The sequence below is a fragment of the Sus scrofa genome, chromosome 3 (assembly GCF_054392235.1).
Source record: "Sus scrofa isolate SSC_HxYL_T2T_F1_AM1 chromosome 3, Sscrofa_HxYL_maternal_Yorkshire_Landrace_v2.0, whole genome shotgun sequence".
NCBI classification, from domain to species: Eukaryota; Metazoa; Chordata; class Mammalia; order Artiodactyla; family Suidae; genus Sus; species Sus scrofa.
In genome coordinates, this window is record NC_139385.1 from 19,047,877 (window position 1) to 19,067,858 (window position 19,982).

The 19,982-nt window shown below is 51.6% G+C and overlaps 1 protein-coding gene across 27 annotated transcripts in view; it reads right to left on the minus strand.

Moving 5' to 3' along the window:
* Positions 1 to 19,982, minus strand: part of KATNIP (katanin interacting protein) — a 217,989-nt gene that overhangs the window by 23,047 nt on the left and 174,960 nt on the right. For 26 of the 27 annotated variants that reach the window (XM_085017012.1, XM_085017005.1, XM_085017011.1 and 23 more), the window contains 3 exons: positions 9,816 to 10,541; positions 8,021 to 8,226; positions 4,320 to 4,398 (listed from right to left, as the gene is read on the minus strand). In XM_085017012.1, the coding sequence (XP_084873138.1) occupies positions 4,320 to 4,398; positions 8,021 to 8,226; positions 9,816 to 10,541 (1,011 nt within the window). Of the gene's footprint in view, positions 1 to 4,319; positions 4,399 to 8,020; positions 8,227 to 9,696; positions 10,542 to 19,982 lie in introns of all 27 variants that reach the window. The other variant, XM_085017013.1, reaches the window with a different exon arrangement.

The window sequence follows — 19,982 nt, forward strand, 5'->3', positions numbered from 1 at the left end:
AATGCCAGATCCAAGCCATGTCTGCGACCTGACACCACAGCTCACGGCAATGCCGGATCCTTAACCCACTGAGCAAGGCCAGGGATTGAACCCACAACCTCATGGTTCCTAGTTGGATTCGTTTCTGCTGCGCCAAGACAGGAACTTCCATGAAAAAAATGAAAGAGATAGGATAGGGCTGGTCAGGGAGGGCCTCTCGGAGGAGGTGACATTTGAGCTGAGACCTGGATGATGAGGAGACCACCATTCGGTGGCATTTCCGGAAGGAAAACTTAGGCTGAGAAGACAGGAGGGGCAAAGACCCTGGGCTGGGAACACACCTGACAAGTGACGGGGGGTGGGGGAATGGAGGAGGTGAGACGGGAGCTAGATCTGGACTTTCTTCTCTGCCGTGGGGTGCCAGGTGCCTTAGATTTGGAAGCAGGAGAGTGACATGATCTGACCAGGGTCTTGGGATGTGCACTTGCGTCGGACTCCCTAAAGAGGCCAGGGAGGAGGCTTCTGTGACACCCATAGCCTGGACGAGGGTAGGGGTGATGAAAACAGAGGCAGTGTGGACAGATTCAGGGTCTGATTGCAGACAGCACGGCCAGGACCCTCAGTGATCCGAATGGGACAGAGAGGAAGAGAAGTTTCTGACCCAAGGGACAGAGGGGCTGTGGGTACCGCTCTGAGATGGAGAAGGCCTGGAGGTGGAGGAGGGAGCAGATTTAGATGGGGGCGAGGGGGACAAAAAAATAAAAAATAAAAAAATAAGAAAGGAGTTCCCCTCGTGGCGCAGTGGAAACAAACCCAACTAGGAACCATGAGGTTGCAGGTTTGATCCCTGGCCTCGCTCAGTGGGTTAAGGATCCGGTGTTGCCATGAGCTGTGGTGTAGGTTGCAGATGCGGCTCAGATCTGGTGTTGCTGTGGCTGTGGTGTAGGCCGGTGGCTACAGCTCCGATTCGACCCCTAGCCTGGGAACCTCTATATGCCGCGGGTGCAGCCCCAAAAAGACAAAAAGATCAAAAGAAAAAAAAAATAGATGGGGGAGGGTCCCTGGGATGGAGAAATGCCACTGCCCCCTCGAAACAAGAGGCAGCACCCCAGATTCTCCCAAGCCTGTCACCCCTTTGTGTGCCTGGCAAGATGCGCTGCGATGCCATCTCATCTAGGATGGCTCCGAAAGCAATTATTCTCCTTTCTGAGCTAATATCCGTGTTCCATATTCATTTTTCTCTGGTGTATCAATTAGTATTTATATAAATGGAAATTAATTTTGTTATTCCTCTCCCGTGTTTCAGCTCTCCCAGCTCCTTTCCTATTCATCACTGCTGATATTTGCAAAACTTCCAAAATTAGTGTCAACTGCAAATTGGCACGTCATAGATTCCCCTTTCAAAACAGTCGTAGGATCGGCCGTATTGACAAAAATCAGCTCCAACACGCTCCCCCGCAACACAACCCCCCTCCCCCGGCCCTTGGGTCCCTTTCTCCACGCTCTCTCCACTGGCACAGGCTGAGGAAGCGGGTTCAAGGATCTGGGATATCATGAGGAAAAAGCCAAAGAGTCAGAGAAGAGAGAGATTCAGAAATCACAGAGGGGTCCTTTGGTCAGGAGGTTCATCTGCCTTCTTGCTGCGTAGAGAAGCAGAGACATGATACTTGCATTGCAGCCAAAAGGGCTATGCACTCTACGCCAGGGCCAAACTCCCCAAGGTGTTGAAAGAACACTTCTGAGAAAGGTCAGAAACCGGTTTGGAGGGAACCATTTACAGAGAGCATCGTTTGGGGAAATTGTCAGGGGACAGGGGCTGCTTCTGGCCAGCCTGCCTTCCTCTTCCTGGGGACAGCGCTCTGGCCAGCTCTGAAGCCCTGTCTGGGTGGCTGACTCCTCAGCCTTGGCTCCAAAGACCGTCTCTGACCCAGGCTGGGCCAATCTGTGTTTTCCATCACAATCTCCCTCCCTCCCCGTCAGGGTGAACCACAGCGATTGGTGAAGGATGGGCTCCTGACCCGGGCCACGTGGAGAGACTTAATTCCGGGACCCCTGTTGGTGGTATCAGGGAACGGAGGATTCTGGGCTTGCTGGGCAGAGCTTCCAGAGCGCCCCCGTGGACAGGGTCTGGGTGGGAGATAGACGAGGAACGAGAAACGGGGCAGAGAGATGGAGGGAGATGCCAAGGCTTGACGGTGGCCTTTGTACGCCTGGATCTGGCACTGCAGGAAACTAGCAGTCCCTCCGCGTGAGGGCAGAAATTCCCTTTTTAGCTTAACTCAGTTTGAATTTCATTTCCGTCGTCTCTCCTCCCGCCCCCTGCCCTGAATCCTGACCAGCCTAGGGGAGGTCACACTGAACGAGACACGACTGCTGTCCCCCGGGCTGGACACTCACTTCTCACTTTTTGGCCTTGTGGGAGCTGTGTGACCTTGGGTGGCTTACTCAACCTCTCGGAGCCTTGGTTCCCTAATCTGATCCGGGACATGGGGAGAATGAGAGCTGTGAGCCTGAACGGGAGACGCAACCAAGCCTCAAACCAGGCTCCTGCCTATAGTAGGATGGCTTTTACATTTCTCTGTTGTCCCAAAGTAATTGAGAGTTCTGGCCACGAGGGGCTGTAATGGGAGTTCCCGCTGTGGCTAAGTAGTAATGAACCCGACTAATGTTCATGAGGACGCAGGTTGGATCCCTGGCCCCGCTTGGTGGGTTAAGGGTCTGGCGTTGTTGTGTGCTGTGGTGTAGGCTGCAGATGTGACTTGATCCGGCATGGCTGTGGCCGTGGTGCACAGAGGCTACAGCTCTGATTCGATCCCTTGCCTGGGAAATTCCATATGTGCAGCCCTAAAAAAAAAAGGTGGGGGTGGGGGGAAACGCTGCGAAGGTTTAAAGGCTTCTTCCTCTTTTCCATCCTTGTGGAGGGAGGTGGGGAGAGCTGAATTCTTACCGGGTGCCACGGAAGCCTTGCTGGGGAGGGTGTGGGGGTGCAGCAGGGCCTTAGGAAGGGCTTATGGGGGATGCTGTCGGGCACTGCCCAGATCCCATCTCCCTTCGCCAGGACTGAATGGCTCAGCCCTCCCGTGGCTGGAGTGCTGACAGCCGTCAGCTCATAGCTGAGCTCCCCAAACATGACTGCCCTTGGCCTTGACCCCTTCCCAGCCTGTATCCAGTGACATGTTAATACAGACATGTCAAGGCCCAGCCCCCTACTCGACTCAGGACAACGCCAAGGGGCCTTCGCAGCGCCAGAGCTCCCCGTGGAGCTGGCCTCTAGAGGCCCTGGTGTGGCTGCCCTGAGCCCTACTCTCCCTCTGGCCAGCCCTGCTCCCTGCCTTCCCTCAAGAACACGGCCCCGGAAACTCCGTCTCCAAGTCTGCTTCTTGGGAACCCCATGGGGGACAGTGGACATCCTTTCAACAGGCAGGGATGCGGGGGTTGGGAGGGTGGGCACACCAGGCGGCGGCGAGAGGACTGGCCCAGAAGCCCCGGCACAGGGTCTCGGAGAGGAGGGTGGGGAGGTGGGTGGGATATGACCAGGGCGTGACAGGATGGGGGGAGGCAAGAAGGAGCGAGGGGGGGGAGGTGAGGCCGCGGGGAGCAAGTTTGCAGAGCCTGCTGTGACCCTGAGCCTGAGGATTCCCCGCAACGCACGTGGAGCAAGAGAGGAGCTGGCGAGACTGGAAGAGGAGAGACAACGGACCCAGTGACACCCAGCTGGGATCTGCTCAGAGGCCACCCACTGGCAGCTGGCTGGCCGACGACACAGGAGTTTTGTCTGGCTCACACGGCGTTTGAAAATATTGACGAATTAATCCCCAACATTAAAAAATCTGATTTCATATAAAAATCCAGACGTTCGACTTGTCAGAGACCTGGTACCTGGGCTGCTCCTCCTGCACCCCCGCCCCCCCCATAGAGCTGCAAGGATGCAGGTCTTCCCTGCTCAAGCATCTGCTCTGTGGTCCAGGACGCGGGGGCAACTCGAGCCCCTGGACTCACGGATGCCTAGTCCCTTGTGGCTCCTCTGTCTCCTTGCTCTCCAGCTTCTGGGCTCTGACAGCAGCCTCCCGGGTCAGGGCTGCAGTGGACGCATAAGACGTCTGTATGTGAACTGCAGAGATTCCCCCCAGCCTCCGGAGGGCACGAGGGGGGCCAGGCATCCTCTAAAGGACTCCGCCTGGCCAGGGCCAGGGAGCCCAGCTCAGGCTGGGTTTGGCCCCTGCTTGTCCCACAGCCTCTGTGCAAGGTACCAGCTGTCCAAGTGTCCCCGGAAACCCCGTCCCAAGTGGCCATGGCCCTCCCCTCCCCCTCCCGCCCCTGCCCTAGGAGAGGGCACTCACAGATCCCATGGTAGACGCCCGGCTCTGGAGTGGTGACCTCTGGGACAGGGGGACTGGGTGGCATCTCTGGCTCCAGGACCTGCACATGGTTTCGGGGGAGAAGCAGAGGGAAAGCAGGTGATTGTAGCGACACCCAGACAGCTGGCTGGCTGTTTTCCCAGCTCCTGCTGCCCACCCTGTGCCCCAGGGAAAGCCCCGTGTCCTTTTTTTTTTTTTCTCTTTTTAGGGCCACATCCGCGGCATATGAAGTTCCCAGGCCAGGGGCCGAATCAGAGCTGCAGTTGCCGGCCCATACCACAGCCACCGTGGATCCAAGTCGCCTCTGTGACCTATGCTGCAGCTCACGGCAATGCTGGATACTTAACCCACTGCATGGGGCCAGGGATTGAACCCACAACCTCATGGATACTAGTCAGGTTCTTAACCTGCTGATCCACAGCGGGAACTCCTTTTGTTCCTCCCCTTGTGTCTTCTCTTCTGTTTTCTGCACTTGTGGGGCTCTGTGACTGGTAGTATGGGGGGAGGGCAGGAACCCTTGTGTCTCTGCTTCCTTAACAGAAGCTGTCATTGGCAGAGGAGGAGTTTGATGCTACCAGCTCAGGTGATTAGATTTTCCTGAAACAGAGAAGGACCCATCTAGTTAATCTAGTGAGCTGAAGGCTGGAGGGAGGGAAAGGGATTGGAAGAGACGGATGGAGGGAAGGAGGAGGGTGAATTCAGAGGGAGTGGTTCTCATCCCTGGGGCCTGTGCATGCACATTTTTAAAGCTCTCCGGGGAGTTCCCGTCATGGAGCAGTGGAAATGAATCTGACTAGGAACCATGAGGTTGCGGGTTCACTCCCTGGCCTCGCTCAGTGGGTTAAGGATCTGGCATTGCTGTGAGCGGTGGTGTAGGTTGCAGATGAGACTCAGATCTGGTGTTGCTGTGGCTGTGGCGTAGGCCAGCAGCTACAGCTCTGATTCGACCCCTAGCCTGGGAGCCTCCATATGCTACAGATGTGGCCCTAAAAAAAACAGACAAAAAAAAAGCTCTCCAGGTGATCCACAGGCAGGCAGGTAAAGAGCTATTGAGCTGTAGACAGAGTGGGCTGCCACACCCTACTTCTTGGGTCTCTGGGTACACTTTTCTCTCTTTTTTTTTTTTTTTGCTTTTTAGGGCAGCACCCGCAGCATATGGAGGTTTCCAGGCTAGGGTTCGAGTTGGAGCCATAGCCTCTGGCCTATGCCACAGCCACAGCAACGCCAGATCTGAGCCTTATCTGCAACCCACATCATAGCTCACGGCAATGCCGGATCCTTAACCCCCTGATCGAGGCCAGGGATTGAATCTGCGTCCTCATGGATCCTAGTCAGAGTCGTTTCCACTGAGCCACGGCGGGAACTCCGCCACTTTTCTCGTTAGATCGCTGCACCATAAGTCAGGGTAGAAACGCCGGTCCTACATCACAGACAGGAAAACTGAGATGCAAAATGAGGTGGAGTCATTTGTCTGGATCTTAGGAGTTTCAACGGGGATGGTGCTACGTTACCCAATGATGCCCTGATGACCCCCTGGTCCAGCCCCACGGGACAGCCCCTCCAGGCCCCTGCCGGGTGATGGGAAGGAAGGGAGAGAAACGCTCTGCAGAAGCACCCATGCTCACAGCAGGCTCTGGCCCTGGCTGGTGCTGCTGTCCTGGAGCCTACATGTCTTCTCTCGCCTCCCCCAGCACCCTGCCCTCCTCGAGGCCCCCGGGACGCCCCCTGGTGGATGCACTGATGTGGACACCCAGGCAGGCGTGGTGCAGCTCCAGCCCAGACCGGCCCCTCACAGGACTAGATTCCGTCAGAGTCCCTGAGCAGGGACTTCATTTGGAAAAGGCTGGGGGAATGAAAGGCCTCAAGGCCGTCTCCCAGTTGGAGGCCCACGCAGTAAAGCCAGATCACAGACAAGTTTTGTAGCCCAGAGACGGTCTGAATTTGTTGCAAACAGTATTTGGGGGGAACGTGCCTGTGGCATGTGGAAGCTCCCAGGCCGGGGATGGAACCCGAGCCACAGCAGTGACAACACCAGATTCTTAACTTGCGGAGCCACCAGGGAGCTCCACCAACATTTTTGTTTAATGGGGAGATGTGACATAAAAATCCAGACTTCTGGGTGTGGCTCAGCAGGTTAAGAACAAGGCATAGTGTCTGTGAGGATGCAGGTTCGATCCCTGGCCCCGCTCAGTGGGTTAAGGATGTGGGGTTGCTGTGAGCTGCAGTGTAGGTTGCAGATGCAGCTCGGATCCCGCGTTGCTGTGGCTGTGGTGTAGGTCGGCAGCTGTGGCTCTGGTTCGGCCCCTAGCCTGGGAACCTCCATATGCCTCAGGGGTGGCCCTAAAAAGAAAAAAAAAAAAAAATCCAGACTTGTGGCTTTCTTTGAAAAAATCAGGACACCCATCAACAATGGCCTAGCCTGTCTGGGTGGAGGGACAGCTGCTTCCCTGCAAGGGGCAGGGTCTCACCTCCATGTGCTGTAGGTGCGGCCCTAAAAGGACAAAACACACACACACACACACACACACACACACACACAAATGTGGAGTTCCCGTCGTGGCACAATGGTTAACGAATCCGACTAGGAACCATGAGGTTGCGGGTTCAATCCCTGGCCTTGTTCAGTGGGCTAAGGATCCGGCATTGCCGTGAGCTGGGTGTAGGTCGCAGACGTGGCTCAGATCCCTTGTTGCTGTGGCTCTGGCATACGCCGGTGGCTACAGCTCTGATCGGACCCCCAGCCTGGGAACCTCCATGTGCTGCGGGAGTGGTCCTAGAAAAGGCAAAAAGACAAAAAACAAAAACAAAAAAAAACAAAAAAAACACAAAAATGTGAGTTCCCATTGTGGCACAGTGGAAACAAATCCTACTAGTATCCATGAGGTTGCGGGTTCAATCCCTGGCCTCGCTCGGAGGGTTAAGGATCCGGTGTTGCCGTGAGCTGTGGTGTAGGTCGCACATGCAGCTCAGCTCCCGAGTTGCTGTGGCTGTGTGGCTGTGGTGTAAGATGGCAACTGAAGTTCTGATTTGACCCCTAGCCTGGAAACGTCCCTATGCTGCAAGTGAGGACCTAAAAGGGAAAAAAAGAAAAAAAAAAAAACAATACCCACAGACTTTGAAGTCCTGCGTTCAAGTTCCAGCCTTGTTACTCTCCCGCGAGGTCCCTCAGCCTGTCTGAGCCTTGGTTTCCTAAACGGGGGTGATCATGTCTTCACCCCAGTGGTTGTCAGGAGGGTTAAACACGGTAACAACCGGGTCGCGATGTGTGTCCACAAAATGACTGCCAGGATCATCATTATTTTAACTCTCCGTCGGCTTATTAAAAGCCTTTCTAGCCCTTGCATCGAAAACAACAGCAGGTGCTCAAAACGCCACCCCAAGCAAAAACTCCCCGGAGACTGCCAACCTCTAAATGACAGAGATGACACGGAACTGATTTCCTCTCGCTTTGATTAAAATTTGAATAGTTTCTTCCCTTTGGTTTAAAAAAAAAAAAAGCACAATAATTAGGGAATGAAATATGACATAGAGAACAAAACATGAACCAGAAAAATGGGAAGTGTCAAACCAGGGGCACCAGCGGCTTCAAGGATATCCATCTTCATCCCTCCTGTTCTAGGCTGAGTCGGGAGAAGATGCCTCTTTGGGGCGGGGCGCCCCCGTCCCCCCAGTTCCAGTCCTACCTGGTCGTCAGCCCAGGAGCCGGCCTGGGTGTAGGGCCGCTCGTCGCCCTGGCCGTCGGCGGTGCTGGGCCTCCGCAGCGCCTCCTCGGCCTGCAGGCTGCACAGGCTCTCCACGTCCAAGTCCAAGGTCTCATCGGAACAGAAGATGGCCTCGAGGATGTCATCATCCGTCGTGAATAAGATCGTGTCTCCAAAGTGCTCTGGAGCTGACGGTGTCCGGGAAGACAGAATTCAGCTCAGTCCACCTCTGGGGATTTGCAGAACCTAAACCCACCCAACCTGAGGACTAGACAATCCCAACCCCGTAACGGGTTCTTTTTTTTTTTTTCCTTCTTGCTTTTTAGGGTTGCACCTGCGGCATATGGGAGTTCTCGGGCTAGGTAGGGGTCGGCCTATACCACAGCCACGGCAATGCCAGATCTGAGCCACATCTGTGACCTACCCCGAAGCTTGTGGCAACGCTGGAAACTTAACCTACTGAGCAAAGCCACGGATTGAACCTGCCTCCTCATGGATGGGTTCTTAACCCACTGAGCCACAATGGGAATTCCCCCTTAATAGGTCTTTTTTTTTTTTTTTTTGTCTTTTTGCCATTTCTTGCGCCACTCCTGCAGCATATGGAGGTTCCCAGGTTAGGGGTCTAATTGGAGCTGTAGCCACCAGCCTACACCAGAGCCACAGCAATGTGGGACCCGAGCCGCGTCTGTGACCTACTCCACAGCTCACGGCAACGCCGGATCCTTAACCCACTGAGCAAGGCCAGGGATCGAACCCACAACCTCATGGTTCCTAGTCGGATTCATTAACCGCTGAGCCACGACAGGAACTCCCAACAGGTCTTGATTTGTGTCACTGAGCCTTATTTGCCAATGGAATTTAGGAACCGTAAAAACCACATAGATCTAATGAAGGCACCTAATCTCGAGAGAATCACTGTGACCGGTCATGAAAGTAGGGTCGTTTCTTAGGCGTGGCTAAGGTACCATGGCCGAGGCTGTGGGTGCCCCACAGGGATCCTTGCTGACCCTTGTAGGGGGAGCCTTGCCTGGAAGGGTGTGGGAATTACGTCCCCAACCATGGGAGCCCGGGCGGCCCAAAGCCCTGCTGCTCTGCCTTGAGGCACGACAGACCCTGAAAGTGATGCTTCCCTTGGGATCAGGTGGAGGCTGGGTTTCCCCTGAAACAGTGTCTTTACCTAGCTTCTCCCCCTTCCCTATCCTGCACCCCTCCCTACCCTAAGGGTCCTTCGGAGAGCACTCCCTCCATGGACCACGGGCCCAAGGAGCCCTCATGTCAGGCTCAGGCCCTAGGGAAGCTGAGTGAGGCTGGTACCCAGGGCAGGCATTTAAATGAGGTCAGCTCTCGCACACCCAGCCCCCAAGGGTGAGGTCTGGGAAAGAAGAGACACCTGTCACTGGCTAGCCAGTAGGTGTAGATTTTCCCCAGGGCCTCAGCGGGTAGCAGGAGGGGGACTTCGAGAATATTCTTTTTTTTTTTTTTTTTTTTTTTTTGTCTTTTTGCCATTTCTTGGGCCGCTCCCGCAGCATATGGAGGTTCCCAGGCTAGAGGTCCAATCGGAGCAATAGCTGCCAGCCTATGCCAGAGCCACAGCAACGTGGGGTCTGAGCCATGTCTGCGCCCTACCCCACAGCTCACGGCAACGCCAGACTGTTAACCCGTTGAGCAAGGGCAGGGATCGAACCCGCAACCTCATGGTTCCTAGTCGGATTCGTTAACCACTGCGCCACAACGGGAACTCCCGACTTGGAGAACATTCTTAACAGAGATACGGTACCTCCGGTCAGGGTGCCTGAGGCCTTGGCGATTTCTCCCTTAAAGATGCACTGCCCGTCCAACAGCATCGTAATGTCCTTCACGCCGCGGAAGGAGTGTATCCGCGATTTGTTGTAATTCCAGACCCTGATCAGGGCGATCTGGCAAGGGTGCAGGAAGTCGATGGAGATGGAGTGGGGCTTGCCGGGCGTGAAGGGCGCCAGCCAGACGTGCATGTCGTCCTGCGTCCTGTTCACCCCGTCGATGAGGTTGGTGACCACGCGGGGGTCTTTCCCATAGGCCGGTAAGATATTGATGTCCGGGGGGTCGGCTTGAATGTTGGCGACGCGCACCGGCTCGCCCTTGGAACTGAATATTTCTATGCCGTTGAGGCCAACGTAGTGCCTGTCCCCCCACGTGGACTGGATGTCGATGACCAAGTGCTGTCCATAAGGCAGGACGGGGATTTTGAAGTCCCCGCTGTCGTCTGTCTCCGGGGAGCCGGGGTCCTGCTCGCTCACGGGCTCCGGCTTCTCCTCCTTCCACGGGGCCGGCTGGTCGCTGTGCCGGCTGCTTTTCTGCTGCTGCAGGAACTCATCCAGGATGTCCCCCTGGAACTCCACGTTGGAGATGCGGCCCCGCTGGGAGCGGTCAAAGGCCGTGAGGGAGTTCCAGGACTCCCGCAAGCTGTGTTCCTGCTCGCTGTGCCACCGGGGCCGCGGCGGTGTCCCGGTGGACCAGGCGTGTTCTGGAAGGAAGGACACGAAGCCCCATTAGAGGAAGTGGGGACCCTGAGAGACCATCTCAGGCTCTCAGCGGGGGGTGTGGGGGGGTGTCACCCTTAGCGGGACATTCTAGAAACCAGTGGGTGGTTTGCTGCTCTAGACTGTCCCAGGGAGGGGCCAGGGAGGTGACCCATCCCGCGCTGCCTGGGGCGGGGGGGGGGGGGGGGGGGGTTCCAGACCCAGAGCACGGTCTTCTGTCCTGCACCATCATTCAGGTTGCAAAGGAAATGATTACTGACCTGAGTCTGGAACCTCGTGGCTTTACAAAGAGCAAAGTATTTGGGCGGGGGGGGTCCTTTGATTTTTCTAAGAATGCGCCTACCCTGCAAATCAAGGGGACGCCCTTGGTTTGTGTGAGAATCTTTGCCGGAAGTCATTCTCCACTTCCGAAACCGCACGACCGGGGTGACGCTGCCGCCTGTGGCGTCTGAGTCAGCACCCCAAGGGTCTGCGCTGGACGCTGTCACGGCCACGTGACTCTAACGGGGTTTTTTTCAGCGACTGCCTGCTGGCAGGTGGAAGGCTTGCGAAAGGATGTGACACGGGGCGGGGGGGGGGGGGGGGGGGGGAGCCAGATGTGCCATTTTGATGCGGCATCGCCCAGCAAGGGCAGCGCGTCCCAGCGTGTTAATATCATCACTTCCGGGCAGTGCATAGGAAACACTTGCATTTTCTTCTTGGACACCTTATTGTCTACGTTCCCTATGTGGATGAGTTTTCTCATCAGGGGAGATTCTATTAAAAAGCCAAATAACTCAGGTATAATACAAAGGAAGGAATTTACTTCTACATGTGGTTAATTTGGCTCCAAGACCTGAAACCTTGTCTGGATCACGCGGAGAACGAGGGGCATGACCTGGCCCTCAGGGTTGGGGGGAGGGATGAGGCGGCCCTGAAGGCCTGGCTCTCCTCCTCGTGCGATAGAAAAGCCCTGGCATGTGCCTCCAGCAGCGGCCTGTCCTCACAGCCACGCCACGGCTAACTGCCATCGAAGGGTGTCATTCTGGAAAAACAGCAGCTGATGACACTGACATTCTGTTTTTTCTCCTTTCATATCATCCTGCGCCCTGCACTCCATTTTCTGCCTGTCTCCTAGGGGGCCTGGCTCTATCAATTATCTCCTCTCTCCAGAATCTTCAATCACTCCTTCCCCACTGGTATCTTCCCTCTCCCTGCCTGCAGACATGCATAAATCTCTCATACCTGAAAGAAAAAGAAAGCCGACCTGATCCTGTGGCTCCCTCCAACTGCCGTCTTAGTTTCTCCCTCCTTTCACTGCAGACACTACATTCTTGTCACCACCACTCCCGCTCAACCCCCTGCAACCTGGCTCCTCTGTGCAGAGCAGTCGCTTTGCCCCCCCAAATACCACTTCCCCTTCCCCCCGCCCCACTGCCACACACACACACACACACACCTTTGGTTCATGCAGACCAGATGAATGCTGACGGCATCCTTGCAAGCTGGGCTCAAGAAAGGAACTACGGGGAGCGGGAGGGCCTCTCTTTAAACTGGCACTGCTGAGCTGGTAGGATGGGGGGGGGTGGATTGCCAGGGGCCACTTGCTACTCTGTATAGCGGAAGCCTGCCTGAGGATGAAGCCCGTGTGGGGAATGGGAGCTGAGAGACGAAGAGTCCTGATGACATCATTTGAACTCCTGGATCCAGCCATGCCTGAAGTCAGATCCCTGGTGGTTTTCTATCCCTCGCATCCATAAGAGACCTACAATTCCCACAACCCTCCACTGAAGCGGCTTTCTCCAAGTACACAGTGACTCCAAGTACACAATCTTTTCTTAATCCTCGTTCCATGCTTGACGTCCCAGGCAAAGCACTTCCACTTGGCAGTCCCCCACCACCAGCTTAGGTGACATTATCCCTTCCTGATTCTCTAGTTGGCTGGCTGACAGCATCTCCCTGTGTATCACAGCATCCTCTTCTCCTCCCCAGGCTCTAAGTCTGGTTGCGCCTGAAAGCCTCAGCTCCAGCCCATCCTTTCGAGATAACTGCCATCCCTCTTTGCCTTCATCCAGCTCCTGGGCAGGCCCTGCTCACTGTCATGGGCTAAGCTCTGGCCTCTCTCCCTGGGGTACCATCTTCCACTTTCAATGACCCGTCCATTCGGTCACTTCAAACTCTGGGTACCTAGATGCAATCTGTCATCAACCCTTCGAATTGGCATATCTCTCCTAGGCTGAGAATAAAGAAAATCAAACTCCTCACTGTGTCCCCAGGGCCCTGAGTGTGGCCCCCGCCGACTTCTCCTCCTTCACATCTGTCTCTCCACGGCCATCCTGCTCCAGCCATGCCAGGCTTTGTTCCATGGACACGAGCCTCTCCCTGCCTCAGAGCCTTTGCCCTCCCGTGTCCGCTGCCAGGGACGCTCTTCCCCCAGAGCCCCACTTAACCAACTCTTCCTGACACCCTCCTTCTTGGAGGAGCCTTCTCTGCCCTGTCCCTGCGGCATCCTAGGGCCCAGCACAAACCTGGTGCCTGGAAGTGCTCAATAAATGTGAGCCAGTAAAGGGACGGGTGGTTGGCATCACCATCGGGTACCCCCTGTGCTCAGGCCTGGAGGCTGGGGGACGCCCCCTCTACCTGTCGGGTCTTCCGCACCTCCTCTCCCCTCTCATCTGTCATCAACGAGACCCCAGGAGTTCCTCTCATCCTTCCTGCCAGGCACGAGGCTGAACATCTGGCAGAAGGAACTTCCCATAGGGATCATCACGACCTCGGTTTATTGCGATTTGATCGCCTCGGAATGAAATGAATCGGCCGGGCTGGTCTGCAAGGGCACCGAGGAGAAAGGACCAAAAGACACACGCGTCAGGGACTCAGCCTGCCTCTCTCTGCCCAGGTGTGCAAGAAAGGCAGGACTTGGCTTTCATCCTGAGTCTGCCTGCTGACCTATTCTCCCCGAGATGTGCGCTCTGGGTTTTGAAAGCAGAGAGGTGTGGACTTTGTCCTGGACCTCTCAGATGTGACAGCCGGCTGGGGCCCACGTGGCCCTGTTTGCAGGAGAACACACGACTCACTAGTCCTTGGGAGTCCAGCAACTGCTGGGATCACTGCTTTGTCCTGTCTGTCAACATTCCTGCCCACAAATCTGAATGGACACAGGAAAGCTATTGCTTTAATGTGCCGTCAACATGGTCCGGGAGGGACCAGTGATATGAGATGATGTGACTGAAGATTCAAAACTACTCCTTGGTGGAAATTGCAAAGTTCTGAACTTTATAAAAATCATGGGCACCACCAAGAGGTAGGTATTAATTGCTAATAAAATGGGAAGTAAAAGGCACATAGTGAGAGGCAACAGCGCCAGGTTTATTCTAAATGAATGGCCTTTCAGCCAGCGCTGATTGGACAAGGAGTGGACACCTGACCCAAGCCGGCCAATCAGCTTCTTCCCTGAGATTTTGGAATAGCATTCTGGAGCTAGAGCTGGGAAAGGATCAAATTTGGACTGTGAGGCCATTTCCTGCTACGTGCAGAGGAAGAGGGAGGGAAGATGGCCCTGCAGAGAAGCAGAGGCAGGGCCCAGCAGCCCTGGAGAGTCCAAGAGAAGCCTCCTTGGTGACTGCTGCCTTTCCTTTTTCTTTTCTCTTTTTTAGGGCCACACCAGTGGCATGGAAGTTTCTGAGCTCGGGGTTGAATCAGAGCTGTGGTTTACACCTCAGCCACAGCAATGCAGGATCTGAGCCACATCTATGATCTACGCTGCAGCTTGCAGCAACGCCAAATCCTTAGGCCACCAATCGAGGCCGAGGGTAGAAGACACATTCTCATAGACACTATGACGGGTTCTTAACATGCTGAGTGACAGTGACAACTCCCCTGCTGCCTTTCTGACCCCTGCTCCGAATTCCATGTGATGTGCAGCTATGGGCTTCCTGTCTTTGGGGGTCCAGGACCTTCTCAAATAACATACCCTTTACTGTTCAAACCAGGCTGATGAGATTTTATTCACCTGTAGCTAACTGACCTCTGATAAAGACACAACCAAAACACAGATGTCATTACAACGAGATACTCTGTTGGACACAAGGATTTCCAGGCTCTGCTTTATGGTGACAGCACAGTTCCAGTCCCAGGGAGGAACCTGAGCAGTCATTCATCCTACAAGAATCGTTGGAGGGCTTGGCCCACAGCTTTCCTGAAGGCCACGGCTATGGGATTTGGCTCTATGTAATGAGTAATTTAAAATTTCTAAGCAACTTTCCCTCTTAGCATGATCAGCTTAACAAGCATGAAATCTCGGGGGCTCAGTTCTTAATGTGTGTGGAGCCAAGCAGTGAAATGCCTGGAAAGAAATTAAAGTGAGACAAAGTCTTCTGAATATGGACAAGTTAGAAAAAGGCCCATCACCTCATAACTGCCAGAGGATCCTTGGGTCTGTTTACCAGGAAGGCTTGGAATTACCCAGTTCTCCTGGGGCAGGCAGCTGACAACAGCTGGGCAACAACACTATAGGCTAGCAGTTTGAAGCACGGTTGATGGAGCAGGGCTGCCTGGGTTCAAATCCTGCTCTAACCCTTATAGGCTGTGTGACTGGAGGAAAGGTACTTAAGCCTCACATTTTCTTTCTTTTTTTTTTTTTTTTCCTATTTATTTATTTATCTGTTTTCCATATGTACCCACGGCATATGGAGGTTCCCAGGCTAGGGGTCGAATCAGAGCTACAGCTGCCAGGCTACACCACAGCCACAGCAATGCCAGATCCAAGCCGCGTCTCTGACCTACACTCGGCTCACGGCAATGCCAGATCCTTAACCCACTGAGCGAGGCTAGGGATCAAACCCACAACCCCTTGGATACGCTAAGTGGGGTTCGTTACTACTGAGCTGCAATGGGAACTCCTCTTTTTTCTTTTTCAATCATATACGGTGTCCGGTAGTTGAACGTCCATAAACACGACCAAGTGATCAACAGCATAAATCGAGGTTCCATCCATCGCCCTACAGTTGACCCCCTTCATCCATGTTGCCCACACCCCAAATTCCTTCCCCTCTAGTAACTACTAATCTCTTCTTTGTAACTATGAATTTTTGTTTTGTTTTGTTGATTTTGTGTATTAGATTCCATATATGAGTGAGGTCACGGGTATTTGTCTTTCTCTGTTGGACTTATTTCACTTAGCATAATACCCCCAAAGTCCATCCACGTTTTGCAAATGGCAGGATTTGGTTCTTTTTTTATGGGTGAATCGTATTCCACTGCACATGTATTATTCCATGTAGACATGTATATACATACATATATATGCATATGTATGTAAAATATACATATGTGATACACATATATATGTATATTTACATATGTCTAGACACAGGTATACATGGAATATATGTGTATACACATACCACATCTTCTTCATCCATTCATCAATGGACACTTAGGTTGTCTCCACATTTGCCTCTTGTAAATAATGCTGCAATGAACATGGGGTGCATATATCTTTTTGAATTACTGCTTTCATGTTCTTCAGATAAATACCCAGACGTGGAATAACTGGGTCATACAGTAGTTCTATTCTGAGTATCTTGAGGCGTCTCCATACTGTTTTCTGCAATAGCTGTACTAATTTACCATCCCCTCACCAGAGTACAAGAGTTCCCTTTTCTCCACAGCCTCTACGCCATTTGTTATTTCTTGATCGTAGCCATCCTAACAGGTGGGAGGTGATACTGTGATTTTGATTTGCATTTCCCTAATAATTAACAATATTTAACATCTTTTCACGTGCTTGTCGGTTAGCTGTATGTCTTCTTTGGAAAAAGTATCTATTCAGAGCCCCTTCCGACTTTTAAATCTGGTTGTTTGCTTTTTTGTTGTTGAACTGAATGAGTTCTTTATATATGTTGGATATTAACCCCTTAAAAGATATATGATTTGCAAATAAAGAAAGATATATGATTTGCAAATATCTTCTCCCATTCAGTAGGTTGCCTTTTCATTTTTTTTTTTTTTTTTTTTTTGTCTTTTTGCCATTTCTTGGGCTGCTCCCGCAGCATATGGAGGTTCCCAGGCTAGGGGTCTAATCGGAGCTGTAGCCACTGGCCTACGCCACAGCCACAGCAACGTGGGATCCGAGCCGCGTCTGCAACCTACACCACAGCTCACGGCAACGCCGGATCGTTAACCCACTGAGCAAGGCCAGGGACTGAACCCGCAACCTCATGGTTCCTAGTCGGATTCGTTAACCACTGCACCACGACGGGAACTCCTGCCTTTTCATTTTGATAATGGTTTCCGTTACTGTACAGAAGCTTTTTAGTTCGATGTAGTCCTATTTATTTATTTTTTCTTTTGTTTCTCTTGCCTTTGGAGGCAGATCCATAAAAACTTCACTAAGGCTGATGTCACTGAGATTAAACATATGCCTATGTTTTCTTCTAGGAATTTTACAGTTTCAGGTCTTATAGTCAAGTCCTTAATCCATTCTGAGTTAATTTTTGTGTATGGTGTAAGTTAGGGGTCTAGTTGCATGTAGCTGTCCAGTTTTCCCAACACCATTTATTGGAAAGACTCTCCTTTCTCTATCGTTTGTCTTTACTCCTTTGGTGTTGGTTAATTGTCCACATATATGTGGGTTTATTTCTGGACTCTCAATTCTGTTCCATTAATCTGTGTGTCTGTTTGTGTGCCAGTATCAAACTCTTTTGATTACTACAGCTTTGCAGTATTGTTTAAAATCAGGGCGCATGATAACTCCAGCTTTGTTCTTCCTCAAGATTGTTTTGTCTATTTGGGGTCTTTTATGGTTCCATACACATTTGAAAATTATGTGTTCAAGTTCTGTGAAATACGCCATTAGAATTTTGATGAGGATTACCTTAAACTTATAGATTGCTTTGGATAATATGAACATTTTACCAATATTAATTCTTCTAACCCATGAGAAAGGAATATCTTTCATTTGCGTGTGTGTCCTCTTCAATTTCTTACATCAGGGTCTTCTAGTTTTCAGTGCACAAGTATTTCACCTCCTTCATTAAGTTTATTTGTAGGTATGTTAGGAGTTCCGGTCGTGGCACAGTGGAAAGGAATCCGACTAGGAACCATGAGGTTGTGGGTTTGATCCCTGGCCTTGCTCAGTGGGTTAAGGATCAGGTGTTGCCGTGAGCTGGGGTGTAGTTCGCAGACATGGCTTGGATCTGGCATTGCTGTGGCTCTGGCATAGGCTGGTGGCTACAGCTCTGATTCGACCCTTAGGCTGGGAACCTCCATATGGTGTGTGTGCAGCCCTAAAAGGACAAAAGACAAAAAAAAAAAAAAAGTATTCCTAGGTATTTTATTCTTTTTGATGCAATTGTAAATGGGATTGTTTTCTTTATTTCTTTTTCTGATAGTTCGTTATTAGTATATAGAAAGGCCACATGTTTCTGTATATTGATTTTGTATCCTGCAATTTTAGTTAATTCACTCATCAGGTATAAGGTTTTTTAAACTATTTTTAATTAATTAATTAATTATTTTTGTCTTTTTGCCTTTTCTAGGGCCACTTCCCATGGCATATGGAGGTTCCCAAGCTAATTGGAGCTACAGCCGCCAGCCTACACCAGAGCCACAGCAACACCAGATCCAAGCCTTGCCTGCGACCTACACCACAGCTCATGGCAACACCAGATCCTTGACCCACTGAGCAAGGCCAGGGATCAAATCCGCAACCCCATGGTTCCTAGTCAGATTCGTTAACCAGTGAGCCACGATGGGAACTCCTAAACTATTTTTTTACATTAAAGACATCACCTGCCACTCTTTTTTTTTTTTTTTTTTTTTTTGGCTGTGCCTGTGGCATACAAAAGTTCCTGGATCAGGAAGTGAACCTGAGCCACAGCAGGGACAATACTGGGTCCTTAACCACTGGGCCACCAGGAACTCTAGTTATAAGTTTTTCTGATGGCATCTTGAGGGTTCTCCATATACATTATCATGTCATCTGCAAATAGTGACAGTTTTATGTCTTCTGATTTGGATGGCTTTTATTTCTTTTTCTTGCCTAATTGCTATAGGTCTTCCAATACCGTGTTGAATGAAAGTGGCAAGAGTGGGCATCCTTGTCTTATTCCTGATCTTAGAGGGAAAGCTTTCAGTTTTTCACCCCTGAATATGATGTTAGCTGTGGGTTTGTCATATATGCTCTTTATTATGTTGTTCCCTCTATATCAGTCTTGTTGAGAATTTTTATAAGTAAATAATGAATATTGTCAAAAGTATTTTTTACATCGATTGAGAGACTCATGATTTGTATCCTTCATTTTGGTGTATCATGTATTGACACATGCAGCAACAGCAGCGACCTGAGCCACAGCAGTGACAAAGCTGGATCTTTAACCTGTTGAGCTACCAGGGAACTCCTTACATGTTTTCTTATTATTAATTAGTATCATTTCTTTTCAGCTTAAAGAAGTCACTGTAGCATTTCTTATAGGGCTGGTTTGGTGGTGATGAACTCCTTTAGCTTTTGCTTATCTGGGTAACTCTTTTTTAAAAATTTTACAGAAGTATAGTTGATTTTTAATGGTGTATTATTTCTGCTATACAGCAAAGTGATTCCGTTACACGTATACACGTATCCATTCCCAAAGAGGTTATCAGAATATTGAGTCGATGTCCCTGTGCCATACAGTAGGTTCCCGTTGATCGTCCATTCCACATACTATACTGTGCATGTGCCATCCGAAGTGCTTATCTAGGAAACTCTTTTTTTTTTTTTTTTTGTCTTTTTGTCTTTTTGTCATTTCTTGGGCCGCTCCCTTGGCATATGGACGTTCCCAGGCTAGGGGTCGAATTGGAGCTGCAGCCACCAGCCTATGCCAGAGCCACAGCAACATGGGATCCAAGCCGCATCTGCAACCTGCACCACAGCTCATGGCAACGCCAGATCCTTAACCCACTGAGCGAGGTCAGGGATCGAACCCGCAACCTCATGGTTCCTAGTTGGATTCGTTAACCACTGAGCCACAACGGGAACTCCAAAAACTCTTAACCTCTCCTTTAATTCTAAATTATAACCTTGCTGGGCAGAGAATTCTTATTGGAAGCTTTTTTCCCTTTCAGCATTTTCAATATGTCAGGCCATCCTCTTCTGGTCTGTAAAGTTTCTCTCTCTCTCTCTTTTTATTTTTATTTTTTGGGTCTTTTTGTCTTTTTAGGGCCACCCCCCGTGGCATATGGAGATTCCCAGGCTAGAGATCTAATCAGAGCTGTAGCCACTGGCCTACGCCACAACCACAGCAATGCCAAATCCAAGCCGAGTCTTCGACCTACACCACAGCTCACGGCAACACCGGATCTTTAACCCACTGAGTGAGACCAAGGATCGAACCCACAACCTCATGGTTCCTAGTCAGATTCGTTAACCACTGCGCCACAACGGGAACTCCGTGGTATGTAAAGTT